Here is a 13,706-nt window from a genome sequence, read left to right on the forward strand (position 1 = left end):
CAGTATAAATAACCATACCCTACGGATGAAACAAACAAACAAATAAACAAACATCAAAGATGAAGACACTTCAAGTATTTTTGATTCTCAGCATAGCTACGGCCTATATGGGTAAGAATGACAGCTTAATCTTCTACAAATTATAGGAAACAAAATTGAAAAATCTTCTGTATGACCATCAAACCAACAAAAAGCTCTATATCTAAAAAGAAATTCTCGACTACAATTGGAGAAAGAATTTTATGATAACAATAGGTTTGACAATCTTTCAAAATACAAAACAAAACTAAAACATTTCATTATCATTCAACCTCTCACCGTGAAAAATACGAGTAAAATAATACACAACTTAAATTCCCCTCTTTTTGACCTTTTTTGTCACTCTTATTTTTCTAGTCAGCAGTAAAGAGAATTTTCATTCCCACGATGAAGATGGAGGTGGTGATGCCGAACAACCAGTACAAGCACCAGGAGCCGATCAAGAAAGATATGACGAGCTCGTTGATAAAGTAGCATCGCGTGTTCTTGACAGTAAGTGTTTTTTATATTTGTTTTGTTTACAACATGTTTGGAAAAAAGGGTAATATGATTTTGCTGCGAAGGCGCTTTGTTGTTATACAAGTTGCACGACATCTACCTGATGAGGTACTCTCTGATTCTTTGGCAAAGAATAACATAAGGAAAGGTTTAATCATTTAATCCGATTTTTATAGTACAAGGCAAGGCTAGTAAGCATGATTTATCTGTAGTATATGTGATACTAGTAAATTAAGACACGAAGTACGGTTGACGTTCTCTAATTCGATCTTCAAGGGTAATTAGATTTTCATCGGATAAGGGCGGAGCGTTGTTTATGAGAGTTTCTTGTAAACAGTGACTTTAAATATTTTTGAGTAAGGGAGCTTTTCGAATAAAACATCAAATTAGAGAGCGTCAACTGTATGTGTTTATGAACCATGCAAGTAATCATAATATACATGTATCCTAATTCTTACTTTCTTTTGTAAAATAGAGATACGAAGTGAAAGCGATGACGAAAATGAAGATGAAGAGGAACACGATTTTAAGAACATTGAAGAAACAAAAAGCGATCCTATATGGGGAAGTGGAAGAAGAAGAAGAAGACGCATATTTTTCCGAAGGGTAGCCGGAATTTATCCCGGAAAACGCCGCGATGAGCTACCGAAGAAGAATGACGACGAAGAAGCAAATGAAGATGAAGAGGAACACGATTTGAAGAACATTGAAGAAACAAAAAACGATCCCAAAGCATGGAGAAGGAGAAGAAGACGCAGATTTTTGCGCCGATTCCGATTCCGTGGTTAATAAATGAAACTGTTATATGAATACAGTTGGTGCTCTCTAATTCCACGTTCTACTTTTCGATAGGCTCCCTTATTCGATGGAATTTAAAGTCCCCGTCAACAAGAAACTCTCATAAATGACGCTCCCTTTTTCGATAAGCTCTCTTATTCGAAGAAAGTCCAATTCCCCTTGAAGATCGAATTAGAGAGCGCCAACTGTAATTACAATTTTGCACTCTTATTAGTAATATTATATAATATTTTATAATTTTACGGACTTATTTACTTCATTTATAACACACGGGAAAATGGTTAAATTTAGTTACTTGACGCCGATTCTTTACCTGATAGACCGAATCCGATTCCGTGATTCGAAACAAATATCGCCTATATGATTTGTAACGTCCATTATGAATATAATATTAATCTTTAATTAACTAAATCGAAATATGAATCGTTTCATTTTCATTAGATAACGTTATATTTCATTTATAATGTCTACCAGCAATATTACTTTTTTTCTTAGTTTTTTCTTATGGTTGTGAAATACTTTTCACGTTCGAGAGCATTGTAGTCATTTACAGAATCTTTCAGAGCACTGGAATTTTTGGGACTTTTTATTTTATTCTTGAAACAATCCATTTGGTGCCAATTAGAAAATTATCTTGTTGCTTTTAGTTTTAACTCGAAACCAATTTTAAGATTTTGAGCTTTTACAGAGTTCAAGCTTGATTTTATGGCATTCTTGAAAAAAAGTCATAAAATCTAATCTAAGGGGTCTATGATTGTAAAATTTGGTATATGCATGTTAATTATAAGATTATATTCAAAAGTCAAAAAGTTTCGAAGTGTCAACAAAAATTTTCAGCCTTCTACCATTAGTTAAGAACTCCAGAGTGGTGGAAAACATCACCTGATAAAAAATAGAGTGAAATGCCTATTAACGGAACGATACATGATACTAATACGAACATCATTGTTTATTCTTTGGCAAATTTTGGGGCTAGATCTGTTAGAGTTATTATGTTGATAAGTAATACATTTTTCTTCTTTGACAGTAGCGGGGAGGGTAAACGAAAACACCATGGAAGATGAGGACAAATCCTCATTGACAAAGGTAAATTTTATCGAAATTCTTTTACACTCGTCCCCTTTAAAATTTACAAATACACAAAATTAATTAACTAATTAAATAAATACATAACAAGACGACTTGGAAGTCGAAAATTTCGCCTAGAATTTGAACCGCATGGGAAAAAGAAGAAGTAGAGATTAAAGCTAATCTGAAATCTACTTTACATCGAGCCTTGATGAAACAATTAAACAAGAACAAGGAGACTTAAAATCACTAAAAAAATAAGACCAATTTAAGAACAATTGCTGTTTAGTTTTTAAAAACTCTTACAAAGTATATGCTTATAAAAAATAAATATGCTCACATTGTGCGCCGTCCCTTGTTTACTTTGTAAGAACTAATTACCGAAAGGTATCTCACCGTCTATCAACAGTTATTTATTTGATTCTTATAAAGTATATGCTTACAAGAAAAGTAAAAATGCTCATACTTTACGCCATCCTTTGTTTACTTTGTAAGAACTAATTACCGAAAGATATATCACCGTCTATCATGAGTTATTGAGTTGATTCTTATAAAGTATATGCTTATAAGAAAAATAAATATGCTCATATTGTTCGCCATCCCTTGTTTACTTTGTAAGAACTAATTACCGAAAGGTATATCACCGTCTATCAAGAGTTATTGAGTTGATTCTTATAAAGTATATGCTTATAAGAAAAATAAATATGCTCATATTGTTCGCCATCCCTTGTTTACTTTATAAGAACTAATTACCGAAAGATATATCACCGTCTATCATGGGTTATTGAGTTGATTCTTATAAAGTATATGCTTGTAAGAAAAATAAATATGCCCATATTGTTCGCCATCCCTTGTTTACTTTGTAAGAACTAATTACCGAAAAATATATCACCGTCTATCATGAGTTATTGAGTTGATTCTTATAAAGTATATGCTTATAATAAGAAAAATAAATATGCTCATATTGTTTGCTGTCCCTTGTTTACTTTGTAAGAACTAATTACCGAAAGGTATATCACCGTCTATCAAGAGTTATCGAGTTGATTCTTATAAAGTATATGCTTATAAGAAAAATAAATATGCTCATATTGTTCGCCATCCTTTGTTTACTTTGTAAGAACTAATTACCGAAAGGTATATCACCTTCTATCAAGAGTTATTGATTTGATTCTTATAAAGTATATGCTTATAAGAAAATAAATAAAAAAACAAACAGTTATATGCTTAAATTTGTGGAATTAATATTCGAGCAAAAAAAACGCGACTTATGATTATCTCCATAGTATACCGAACCAACTAACCAGAGAACGCCCGGGTCAAACACCAACGCCATAATCTTCGCCCCAAAAAAATTCTCCCCCGCCGCCGCCGCAGAAAGGCTATCGTAATACTTTCGCTAAGCGAAATTAATAAAAAGTTTACTTTACTGCTACATACAATATCCAATTGGCGTTGCTTACGATTTACAGTATTATCGGCTTTCACTGATATAGAAAATTTAAACAATACAGTCGACTCTCTCTAATTCGAGCTTCAAGGGGCAAAGAGAATTCTGCTCGAATTAGGGAAAGGATCGAATTATAGAGAGTATTTTACGAGGCATTGCCCTTGACGAGAATTGAGAATTAGTTCGAATTATAGAATGATTCGAATGATAGAAGTTCGAATTGGAGAGAGTTCACTGTATACCATACTAAGTACTAGTTACAGTTACGGATAATTACACCCCCTTCTCACAGACCCACTCTTCCCACTGGAAAAATTGGCCGGAATATCATCCTTAGTAAAAAATAATATTCTAATTATTGTCCCTGCTAAAAATAATCAGATCAGCAAATACTCACTGCAAAATATTGTACTATTTTTTTCCGTCCCCACAGAAAACAATGGAATTCAAATATTCTGCCATAAAGAAACATTGGAATATCACTCTGGGTCTGTGAGAAGTAAGTGTATAGTTTTAAATTACGTGTAAACTAGTCATAGCTTTCACTAAATGCCCCCACAGAAAGGTCATGTCATGCAGTTATAAAGCTTTTAATAAAAATAATCAGGAATAATTGATTGAAAAAAAACCATATTCCATTAACAAAATACTTGAAGAATTCATGCAGCTTGACAATTTAATGAAATTCAAGGAAAAGCTGGAAAAACTTCTCAAAAACATATTTCGAAAATCATGGTATCATTATCTTACTGACTTTCACATCTCCTTGTTTGTTTGTTTTTTCTTACAACAATATATGTCATGATCATTCACTAAATAGACCTTTTTCGATAATGCTGCAGACATCTTAGATTGTAGGCAAAATATATAGCGGTGCGGTGAATAAATCAACAAGGTAACCAGAATCAGAAATAGCTTGTTTATTTTTCATTGGCTGCTATATATTTCAACAACTCTCTATTGCTACTTTGCCTAATAAACAATAGTAAGATGATGAGATGATACTGCGTATAAAATTTATCAAAAAGTTCTGCGCCATCTGAAATAGACCAATCCTAGTTAAGGCCGGGGTTCCACTTGCGTACGCTGTGATTGCAGTCAAAAGAAAAATAAAGGAATGTCATTGTGGTCCATTCAGGCGTACAGTCGAAAAGTTGAAATGTGCCTAATTTTTTTTCAAGTGCATAGTACTTTTTCATGATGCAATCTTTTCTCCAAGCTGAAAGGATTGAAGCCATTAAGATATGATTGCAGCGCAGACAATGAAGAGACGGGCCTTCAGGAAACTAGACTTTTTGAGTTTTTAGCTATATACTCTCACTTTATGGTGTTCCTGTATGACTGTCTGTGTGCCTACTCTAACCACCGTTAAATGCCTTAACTTGGAAAGCTAGAATTGGAGCCATTTCAACAAACCCCTAGAGCGTAAGTTATTTAGGCTATGGGGCCATCCATACACATACAGTACGTACGCAATGAAGGGGGAGAGGGGGGTTTAGCAAAAGCGTACATCTATTGTTTAAATGACATCATTTCTATTGTTCTCTGCGTACAAGGGGGGAGGGGGTATCAAATTTTTTGGAAAATCTTTGCGTACGTACTATTATATGAATGGACTATATGGACGGCCTCTATCACAACTGCATGAAAAAGTGGAACGTGCGCATGCAAAGTTAAACGAATGTAAACGAACTTTTTTCAGGCTTTTGAAATAGATTTACCACACAAACAGTGAAAACACTCTAAGTGAGGTAAATCTATTTTGAAGACCAAAAAAAAAATATTGATTGACATTCAACCACTTTTGGATTCAACTTTACTCACGTGCACATTCAACTTTTTTGTACTTTGTAATTCGTGTTATGGTGTAATCACTATACTTTTTCTATAATTTGCATTTATAACACTCGCTTCAGCTTTTCAATGCTAAATCGAAACTAATAAAATGCAATACGCAATAATGGTAATAGCATATAACGTAATATGAAAATATGTATAACATTTACCGCTGTATAATTTACCGCCATATTTTTGCGGAACACTTAATTGGCCGGAAAGCCGATTACGACGCAAACACAAAAACAAAAACAATTCGCAAAAAATCGAGATTCCAGTCCAATATATTGCGTGAAGCTATGAGTGCCTCCTCAGTCGCTGCGCTCCTTGCGGGGGCAATTACGGTATTTTCTGTATAAAGATTACCGAAGGTCCCACTCTTTCGAAAAATATTTGCCCCCCCCCCCTCCCCCCTTCTAATAGGCACCTCCCGTTTATATCTATTTTCGAAAATACCTTTAGCTATCAAAAGCTTAATCGCTATAAAAAGTTTGGTTTTAGTACATAATTACCTATTATTTTGGGGTTTTAGAGGTACATTTCGAACTTCCCGGGAATAAGGTCCCTTTCCCTTTTATTTGGACCTCCCCCTTTCAGAACCTTTGAGTACAATAAGAACAAACTATATAAGAACATAAGGCTTCGATGGCCAAAATATTAAGAACAAGTTAAGAACATTTTAAGGCTTTGCAGACTCTAAAACACCCAATTTTATAGGAAAATGGACAAAAATACTCAAGAAATGGAGAAAACAAGAACATAATAAGAACATTTTTAGGCTTAAAACTCAAAAAGTTAAGAATAACCGAAGGCTTCAAAATTTTTGGATGTTCTTATAAAAAAAACGTGGTCCTTTCCTTTGACTTAATTACAAGAAATTAAAGATTTTAACTTGTTTAATAAATGCTGGACTGCCATTAAGATGTGGGTGTCCTGCATATACTTTAACATTGTACAATTGTCTCGCATCGCTTAAAATCGATGACGTCACAATGACATCATCGACTTTTACAGTATAACTGTAGTTGCCGTTCGATACGTATATTTGTTCGAGCTGCACGTGCACGTATTGATTCAAAGGAACTGTATACACTATAGGTGAGTCTACACCATTAATTCTATGGTATACATGAATCTGGTGTGTGCCTGCATAGCCATTGATGATTGGTCGGATGTATTGATCATCATCCTTCAGAAACAGTGTAGATGTACCGCAACAGTTAGGGTTTGATCCAATGTATTTTATGTCCAAAGTGATTTTCCATTCGCTTGATAAGATTGGGATTGTAGTGAGGTAGTTGTTTGTTGACGGTTGTATTTCTGAAGGAAAAATTATAAATGTTTTTTTTTTATCAGGCTCGCATTGTGCTTAGCCATTGGGCCTTGTTTAGGTACCAAAAACTAAGCCTGCTTGTGCTTATAAACGTTATGCTTACAGAAAAAAACATATACGGGTTTTGAAAAGAATCTGGGACCTGTTAATGGGTCACTTTATTTTTTCACATGATATTACCTAGACTTGCAAGCGACTGGCTTTCCAGAGATACAAGAACACAGTAATAGTGTTTATTAAGAGTTCTGATAAAAAAGATGAATTCCCTTTGAATAATGGTTTGAAAAGCGTATATCCAGCACATGTAGTGAGCCAAATGCAAGGGTAAGCTGCAGTCAAAATACAACGAATAGATTTACTAGTCTAGATAACGAACAATCACAAAATCGCAATCTAATTCCGAAAGAAAGTAATTTTTTTTACCTCCGTCAATGATCAGTAAAGGTTTTACACCATGTCGATTTTCCGGTGTTTTCTTCTACAAAAGGAAGAACAATAAAGAACTTCTATCAAACAAAATGAACATACATCGGGGTACTAGATTTATCAAGGAATTATTATAGACACTAAAAAACAACTAGCTGATTTTTTCCAATTTCTAATGTACAAGAATTGTCCGCAGTAATTACATTATTGTTCACCACATATTCCACCATTAAATGATTTTTTGTAGTATTTTTTTGCAGGTTCCTCATCAAAGAGCACTCATCCATTTCCCAAAAGAGACTTTAAGCTTTCCTCCGAGATTCAAACTCAGCTAGTTAATTGCTAATGATATGTCGTTATGACGTTTTATATTGCGAGAATAATGCAAAAAACATACATGTATAAGAAATTGAATATTGACACCATATAACTTCAACCTTAAAAAAACCATCGTGCCACCAAAAGATTTTCATACCACAGTGGAGTTATTAGACTCACGTCTAACATATGTCAATCTCAGTTCTTCTCGGAGAAATATTGGAAAGATATTCCCGATTCAAAATTTCGTGTCATTATAAGCATTTTGTTTGATTTTACTCCTCTGATGATTTTGTTCTCACACCTAATTTCATAAATGTATTCGTTTGGTATTCTAGCATTTATTTTTAAACTTTTGGCCTACGAATAGAAAAAGTTAGAGAACTTTTTAGAAATAAGAGTATTAATCATTTTCCAAAATCAGAGTCCTTCGAGCCGCCATGACAGTCGTCCTTTGCGGACAAAGCCTGTACATCGATTGTACATCGATTGTTTTCTGAAACAATGGAAATACAATACTTCGCTCTCCACCGTTTCATTTGATGTTTATCCAGAGTCTCTATAATAAATCCATGTCTCCAGAGACCTTGGTAGTGGAGAGAAAATGTTGTATGTATTTTGCTTTCTTTTACGATGTCTTCTTTAAGTGGGCTGATGCTATCGTCCGTTTAAAGGTCAGTAAACGCGGGAAAGAGTTAGGGCGTCAGGGCGGTTTACGGGTGGCGGTAGAATTTTGGAACTGTAAACATCTCCGCCCAGCTTACTCCACCCGAATTGATCACGCCTCTCCTAAACTATTCCTTTTTTTAGTGATCTTGTGTAGACGATAGGATCGTCTACCCCCTATGTTGAGGAGGTGTGACGTCCAGGGTGGTCTGGAAAATTAAAATCCAGCGGAACTGTTTTTTGAGTGTAAAAATCCAGGGTGGTCACGAGAATGAGGTTGGAAATCCAGGGTGCCAGTAAAACGAAATCGGAAATCCGGCTCAAAAAAAGTGAGAAAAAATCCAAGGGAGTTCTAAAATTATTTTTTTTGAAAATCCAGGGGGTTTACCTTTCCATAAAAGACCTTCCTAACTTAAGGAGTGCGCAGGAATAGCCCATTGTCTCCATTGTATACGATTTAAAAGGAACAAAAACTTCCACTCACCTGACATTTTGAAGCTTCAATGGATATTAGCGACTTAATGTAACACAATAGTAATGCCCAAAACCAATAATCTCTCTTCATATTTCTGTTTCCCAGCCTAAAAAGGAATGCTAAAAATTTCAAATAGTTGACCAACTTGTAATGTAAAATACATCTTTTTGACCATTTTATTATTTAATTTACCACCCTAAATTCGATCCAATCCTTTTTTTACACTTTTCTCTATTGTCTTTAGGCGCGAAAAAAAGACTGGGATGGTTTTAGGGTGGTAAAACGAACAAAAAAATGCCCATGCAGCAATTGGCGACTATGGTCGAAAAGGTGCATTCAATAATATAAACTTTCCAGGTCTATTTCATTTTATACCCTTTTTTATACAAATTTAAGCAAAAAATAGGTACAAAACAAATTCACTTCACTGGAGTATTTTTAAACCGAATTTTAGACATTATTGTTGTGTGAATGCAAAAATCTTGAAATTCGTTTCTAATTTTTACTTTTTTTTCAATGTGTATTTATAATTTATAATCTCCCAAAATTTGAATTTATATTATTGATTTGACAAATCAGAACAATTATATTGGATTTGTTTTCGCCATAATGTGACATTTTTTATTAAAATTTGAATTTTCAATATTGAAATGATTAGATGAAAATAAAAAAATGTAGTGTTTCCGGAATACGGGTGAAAGAAAAAAGCTCTCATGCGGCCGGCCGGAAATTTATTTTGTTGCTATTTTTGATAATTAAAATCATTGAAGTAGAAACTTTATAAAGATAACTTTTATGTACAAACAAAGTATAAAAGTGAGCCCTAAATACTCGTATAGATGAACCCATAGTCTGCGGCCGGGTCAGAAAATTATTTTTTTCACCCGGCTGGTTTCCAGAAACACTACTTATTTTTATTTTCGCCTTTTCGGTGATTTTTTTAAAATGTTTCTTAAACACGAAAATAAAAAAATTATTTTAATCTTTCTCTTCAAACACGACGTGACGTGACGTGTATAAATTATTTAGGAAATTCATTATTAATTTGATAAACCAGTAAGTGTACAGGGGAGAAAATCTTCGAATGAATGTCAACTATGGTCCAGAACAATTATATTGGATTTATTTTCGCTATAATGTGACATTTTTTATTAAAAATCTCCCAAAATTAGAATTTATTTAGGAAATTCATTATTAATTTGATAAATCGATAAGTCTGCAGGGGAGAAATTCTCCAAATGAATGTCAACTATGCTTTGGAACAATCATAGCGGATTTGTTTTTGCCATAATGTGACATTTTTTATTAAAATTTGAATTTTCAATATTGAAATGGTTACCGGTGATTTTTTTAAATTTTTCTTAAATAAACACGGAAATAAATCTTCAAATACTAGTGACGTGTATAAACGTTCAAAATTTCCTAAAGACCATAAAAATACTTTTCTAATGTTACTCAAACCATTTTCCAACTAGCAAGCTGTTATACCAAGGATTTATTATACACTGGATAAACGACTCATAAAACGATGGAGAGCGATCATTGTATTTTCATTGTTTCAGAAAACAATTGATGTTCTAGCTTTGTCCGCAAAGGACAACTGTCATGGCGGCTCGAAGATGTCTAATTTTTTTAAATGTTTATCAGTCTTATTTTTAAAAAGTTCTCTAGCTCTTTCTTTTTGTACATTTGCAGAAAAAAAGTTTGAAAGTAAGGCTAGCATTCCGAGCTGGATACATTTGTGAAATGTAATGTAAGAAAAACATCATTAGACAAGAAATTCACGCAAAATGCTTATAGTGACACGAAATTTTCAATTGCAAATATCTTTCCAAGACTGTCCCCAGAAGAGACTAAATTAACATACATAAGACTTGAATGTCTTGGATCCACTGTGGTATGAAAATCCTTTGGAGTCACGTGGTGGCAAAGTGGTTTTTTTGAGGTTGAAGTTTAAAAATTTCCGGTGTCAACATTAAATTTCTTATACACAACACGTCTTTTGCATCTCTCTCACAGCTTGAAACGTCATAACGACTTATAATTAGCAATTAAGTGGAAGAATCTGACTCTCACAGGAAAGTTTTAAGTCTCTTTTGGGAATTGGATGAGTGATTTTCGATAAGAAATGCAATAAAAATGCTTCGAAAAATCATTTAATGAGGGAAGGAGAGTGAACAATAATATCATTACTGCGGACATAGCTAGTACACGAGAAATCGGCAAAAATCTGTTACTTGTATATCCAGTGTATAATAAATCTTTGGTTATACCAATTTTGGATTTCATAAAAATGTTGAAAATTTTCGCTGGTAAGTTTAAAAGTACTAACTTTAAATCAAATTAGATCCTCAATCGGAATTACGACAAAATATAAAACTTGCCTGTGTGATATGGAAAGAGTACAAAAGGGTAAAAAAGTGGAAATGTATCAAAATAGCTGTATAATGTAAAAAATGTATGCATAGCGGAAAATTCAAACATTCCCAATTCTTTGGGTTTTATTCATATATCATCATCTACCAATTGAAAAAATATATATCCGGAAATGCACCTTATTTTCACAATTTAGAACACTCCCTTAGGATTTTTCAGCCAGTGGGGGTAAAAATAACGGACTGAAATTCGAACGGGGTCGATATTCCCTAGTCTGAATCGCAGACCTCTACAAAACCGCAATTAGTAGTATAAGGAGCACGAATTCGTTAGTGGGTGCAAGCAGCCTAGATATTTCCATGTTTATTATGGCTTGGGATTTGAATTCCATTGCTTTCCAAATCAGAAGATCCATTGGAATAAAGAGAAAGTACAATTTTTTTACAGTGAGGATTTGGTTTTTTTTTATTATTTTCAGCGGGGATAAAAATTGAGTATGATTTTCAACTGGGACGATTTTTTGACTAATTTTTCCAGTGGGAGGGGGTAACAACGGGTCTGTGAGAAGGGCGTGTACTAGAGATTGCTCAAATTTAATCTGATAGCAGATCATCCATTCAGCGCGCACAACACTCTGCTCTAAAGGGAGACGATCTGACCTGGTTGTTTAGTCAACAATGGACATCAAGCTTGATTCCTGTACAGGCGACCAAGGTTCGATTCCCACTAACAACGGTTCACTTGGCAAGTGAATGAACCTTCACCCGGGTCAACCCATGCCATGTGAGGGGAATTTGGTAGTCAGTTCAAAGTGCTGCCCTGGTAAAAATTCTTGATAAGATCTGAAAAGATCGTTGAAGATCTTTCAAGATCTTTAACAAGTAAGAATCTTAAAAAATCTTTGTAAGATCTTACAACGATTCTAAGGCAATCTTGAAAATTTCTTCCAACAAAAAGATCTTTAAAGATCTTATAAAGAAATTGTTAGGAATTGTCAAGATTCTTCCCGCATATTTATAGTAAGAAAATTATTATTTCTTATTAAGTTCTTAAGCAGAATCTTACGAAATCTTGAGCCATAAAATATTTTAGGATTCTTTGCGTAACTTATAAAGATTTTATAAAGAGACTTTCCAAATCTTAACTAACTATTATGTGCAAAGAAACTTTAAGATTCTTAGTGGTTCTTACCAAGTTCGGGTTAAGAATATTAAAAACAAGTAAATTTCTTGTTATGATTGTTTTTCATAAGAAGGAGTCTTTAAGACTCAAGGAGAGCAATCTCTTAGGATAGTATTTAAGAATCAGTTTTTGGTTAGCTTCGAAATACGGTGAGTGGTTTTTCTTTTGTGTGTTTGTTATCATTGACTGTATTAATGAAATAGTTGATTAATGGGAAGTATTCACGAGGTCATCAGTTAAATGCTGTCACTCGATCGAAGCTTTCGGCCCTTATTCAATAAGTGAAGGGGAATAGTAGTAAGATTTCGTCAGCGACTGCAGTGTAGTGGTAGAGCATCCGCCTACGGTGCGAATGATTGTGGGTTCAACCCCCAGTCGGGTCATATCAAAAATATCCAAAATGGTACTTGATACCTCTCTGCTTGATGCTCAGCAATTAAGAGAAGGATCAAGGGTAAGTGGAGCAATCCAGGGAGAAAGAGTGAAGCCCTACCCTACCTTTGGGTAGAACTACGGTCGTAGACTTACTTTTACTTAAGATTCTGTCAAGATCTTGAATCACTTTAAGGGACAAGAATCTTATTCAAAACTTATAAAAATGTCTTATCAGATCGTTAAAGATCTTGTAAGATCTTGGCACGTTCGTAGTAAGAAACTGAAAAAGAATAAGTAAAGTTTCTTGATAAGATCTTTTCAAGAACTTTTCAAGAATTTTTACCAGGTTTCAAGAACTTTTCAAGAATTTTTACCAGGGTGACGAGATGCTTACTCGAAGCAGCTATAGTTACGAGAATTGGCTCCAGAGCCTCCTGCAACAATCAAACAATAAAAACCACGTTACGAATGTGAAAGTGGCTGGGTTTGGGCAGGTTGATGGGTTAAGATTGACGTAATGCTTTGACGTGATTGTTTTACTTCAGCCAATCAGCGCGCTCAAAAGCCCTTCAATGTTCTTCCAAGATCTTGATGAAAATCTTCAAAGTGGGCTTTTAATTGTGGAAAATCTTCCAACGGACATATTGCCTTTAGTGAATACGTGCCATTCGCGGAGTGGTCATTATCTACTTAGAAATTTGATTCAGTGACAGAGTTTTTCTTGAGGTTTGGCTGCTCTTTTTTTAGCACTTTGAGACCATAATATGGACTGAATGTGTTCTTATTTGAGCCTTTGACTCTTATGAAATATTAGTTTTTAGAAAAATGGAGTGTAAGAAACCGAAATTACTTGATTCTTTTTTATGAAC

At 34.1% G+C, this 13,706-nt stretch overlaps 2 protein-coding genes across 2 annotated transcripts; one reads left to right on the forward strand and one right to left on the reverse strand.

Annotated features, from left to right (window-relative positions):
• On the forward strand, positions 1-1,908 carry LOC136800230 (uncharacterized). Its single transcript, XM_067056850.1, has 3 exons — positions 1-111; positions 397-531; positions 1,013-1,908. The coding sequence occupies exons 1-3, from the start codon at positions 60-62 to the stop codon at positions 1,324-1,326; spliced, it is 501 nt and encodes a 166-aa protein (XP_066912951.1). The 5' UTR covers positions 1-59; the 3' UTR covers positions 1,327-1,908.
• A 3,803-nt stretch (positions 1,909-5,711) lies between these two features.
• On the reverse strand, positions 5,712-9,040 carry LOC136800231 (uncharacterized). Its single transcript, XM_067056851.1, has 3 exons — positions 8,914-9,040; positions 7,443-7,497; positions 5,712-7,006 (listed from the first exon to the last, which is right to left on the reverse strand). Exons 1-3 carry the CDS (start codon positions 8,992-8,994, stop codon positions 6,555-6,557), a joined length of 588 nt encoding a protein of 195 aa, XP_066912952.1. The 5' UTR covers positions 8,995-9,040; the 3' UTR covers positions 5,712-6,554.
• Positions 9,041-13,706: the final 4,666 nt, after the last annotated feature.

This window comes from Clytia hemisphaerica, unplaced genomic scaffold (genome assembly GCF_902728285.1).
Source record: "Clytia hemisphaerica strain Z4C2 unplaced genomic scaffold, Clytia hemisphaerica genome assembly, whole genome shotgun sequence".
NCBI classification, from domain to species: domain Eukaryota; kingdom Metazoa; phylum Cnidaria; class Hydrozoa; order Leptothecata; family Clytiidae; genus Clytia; species Clytia hemisphaerica.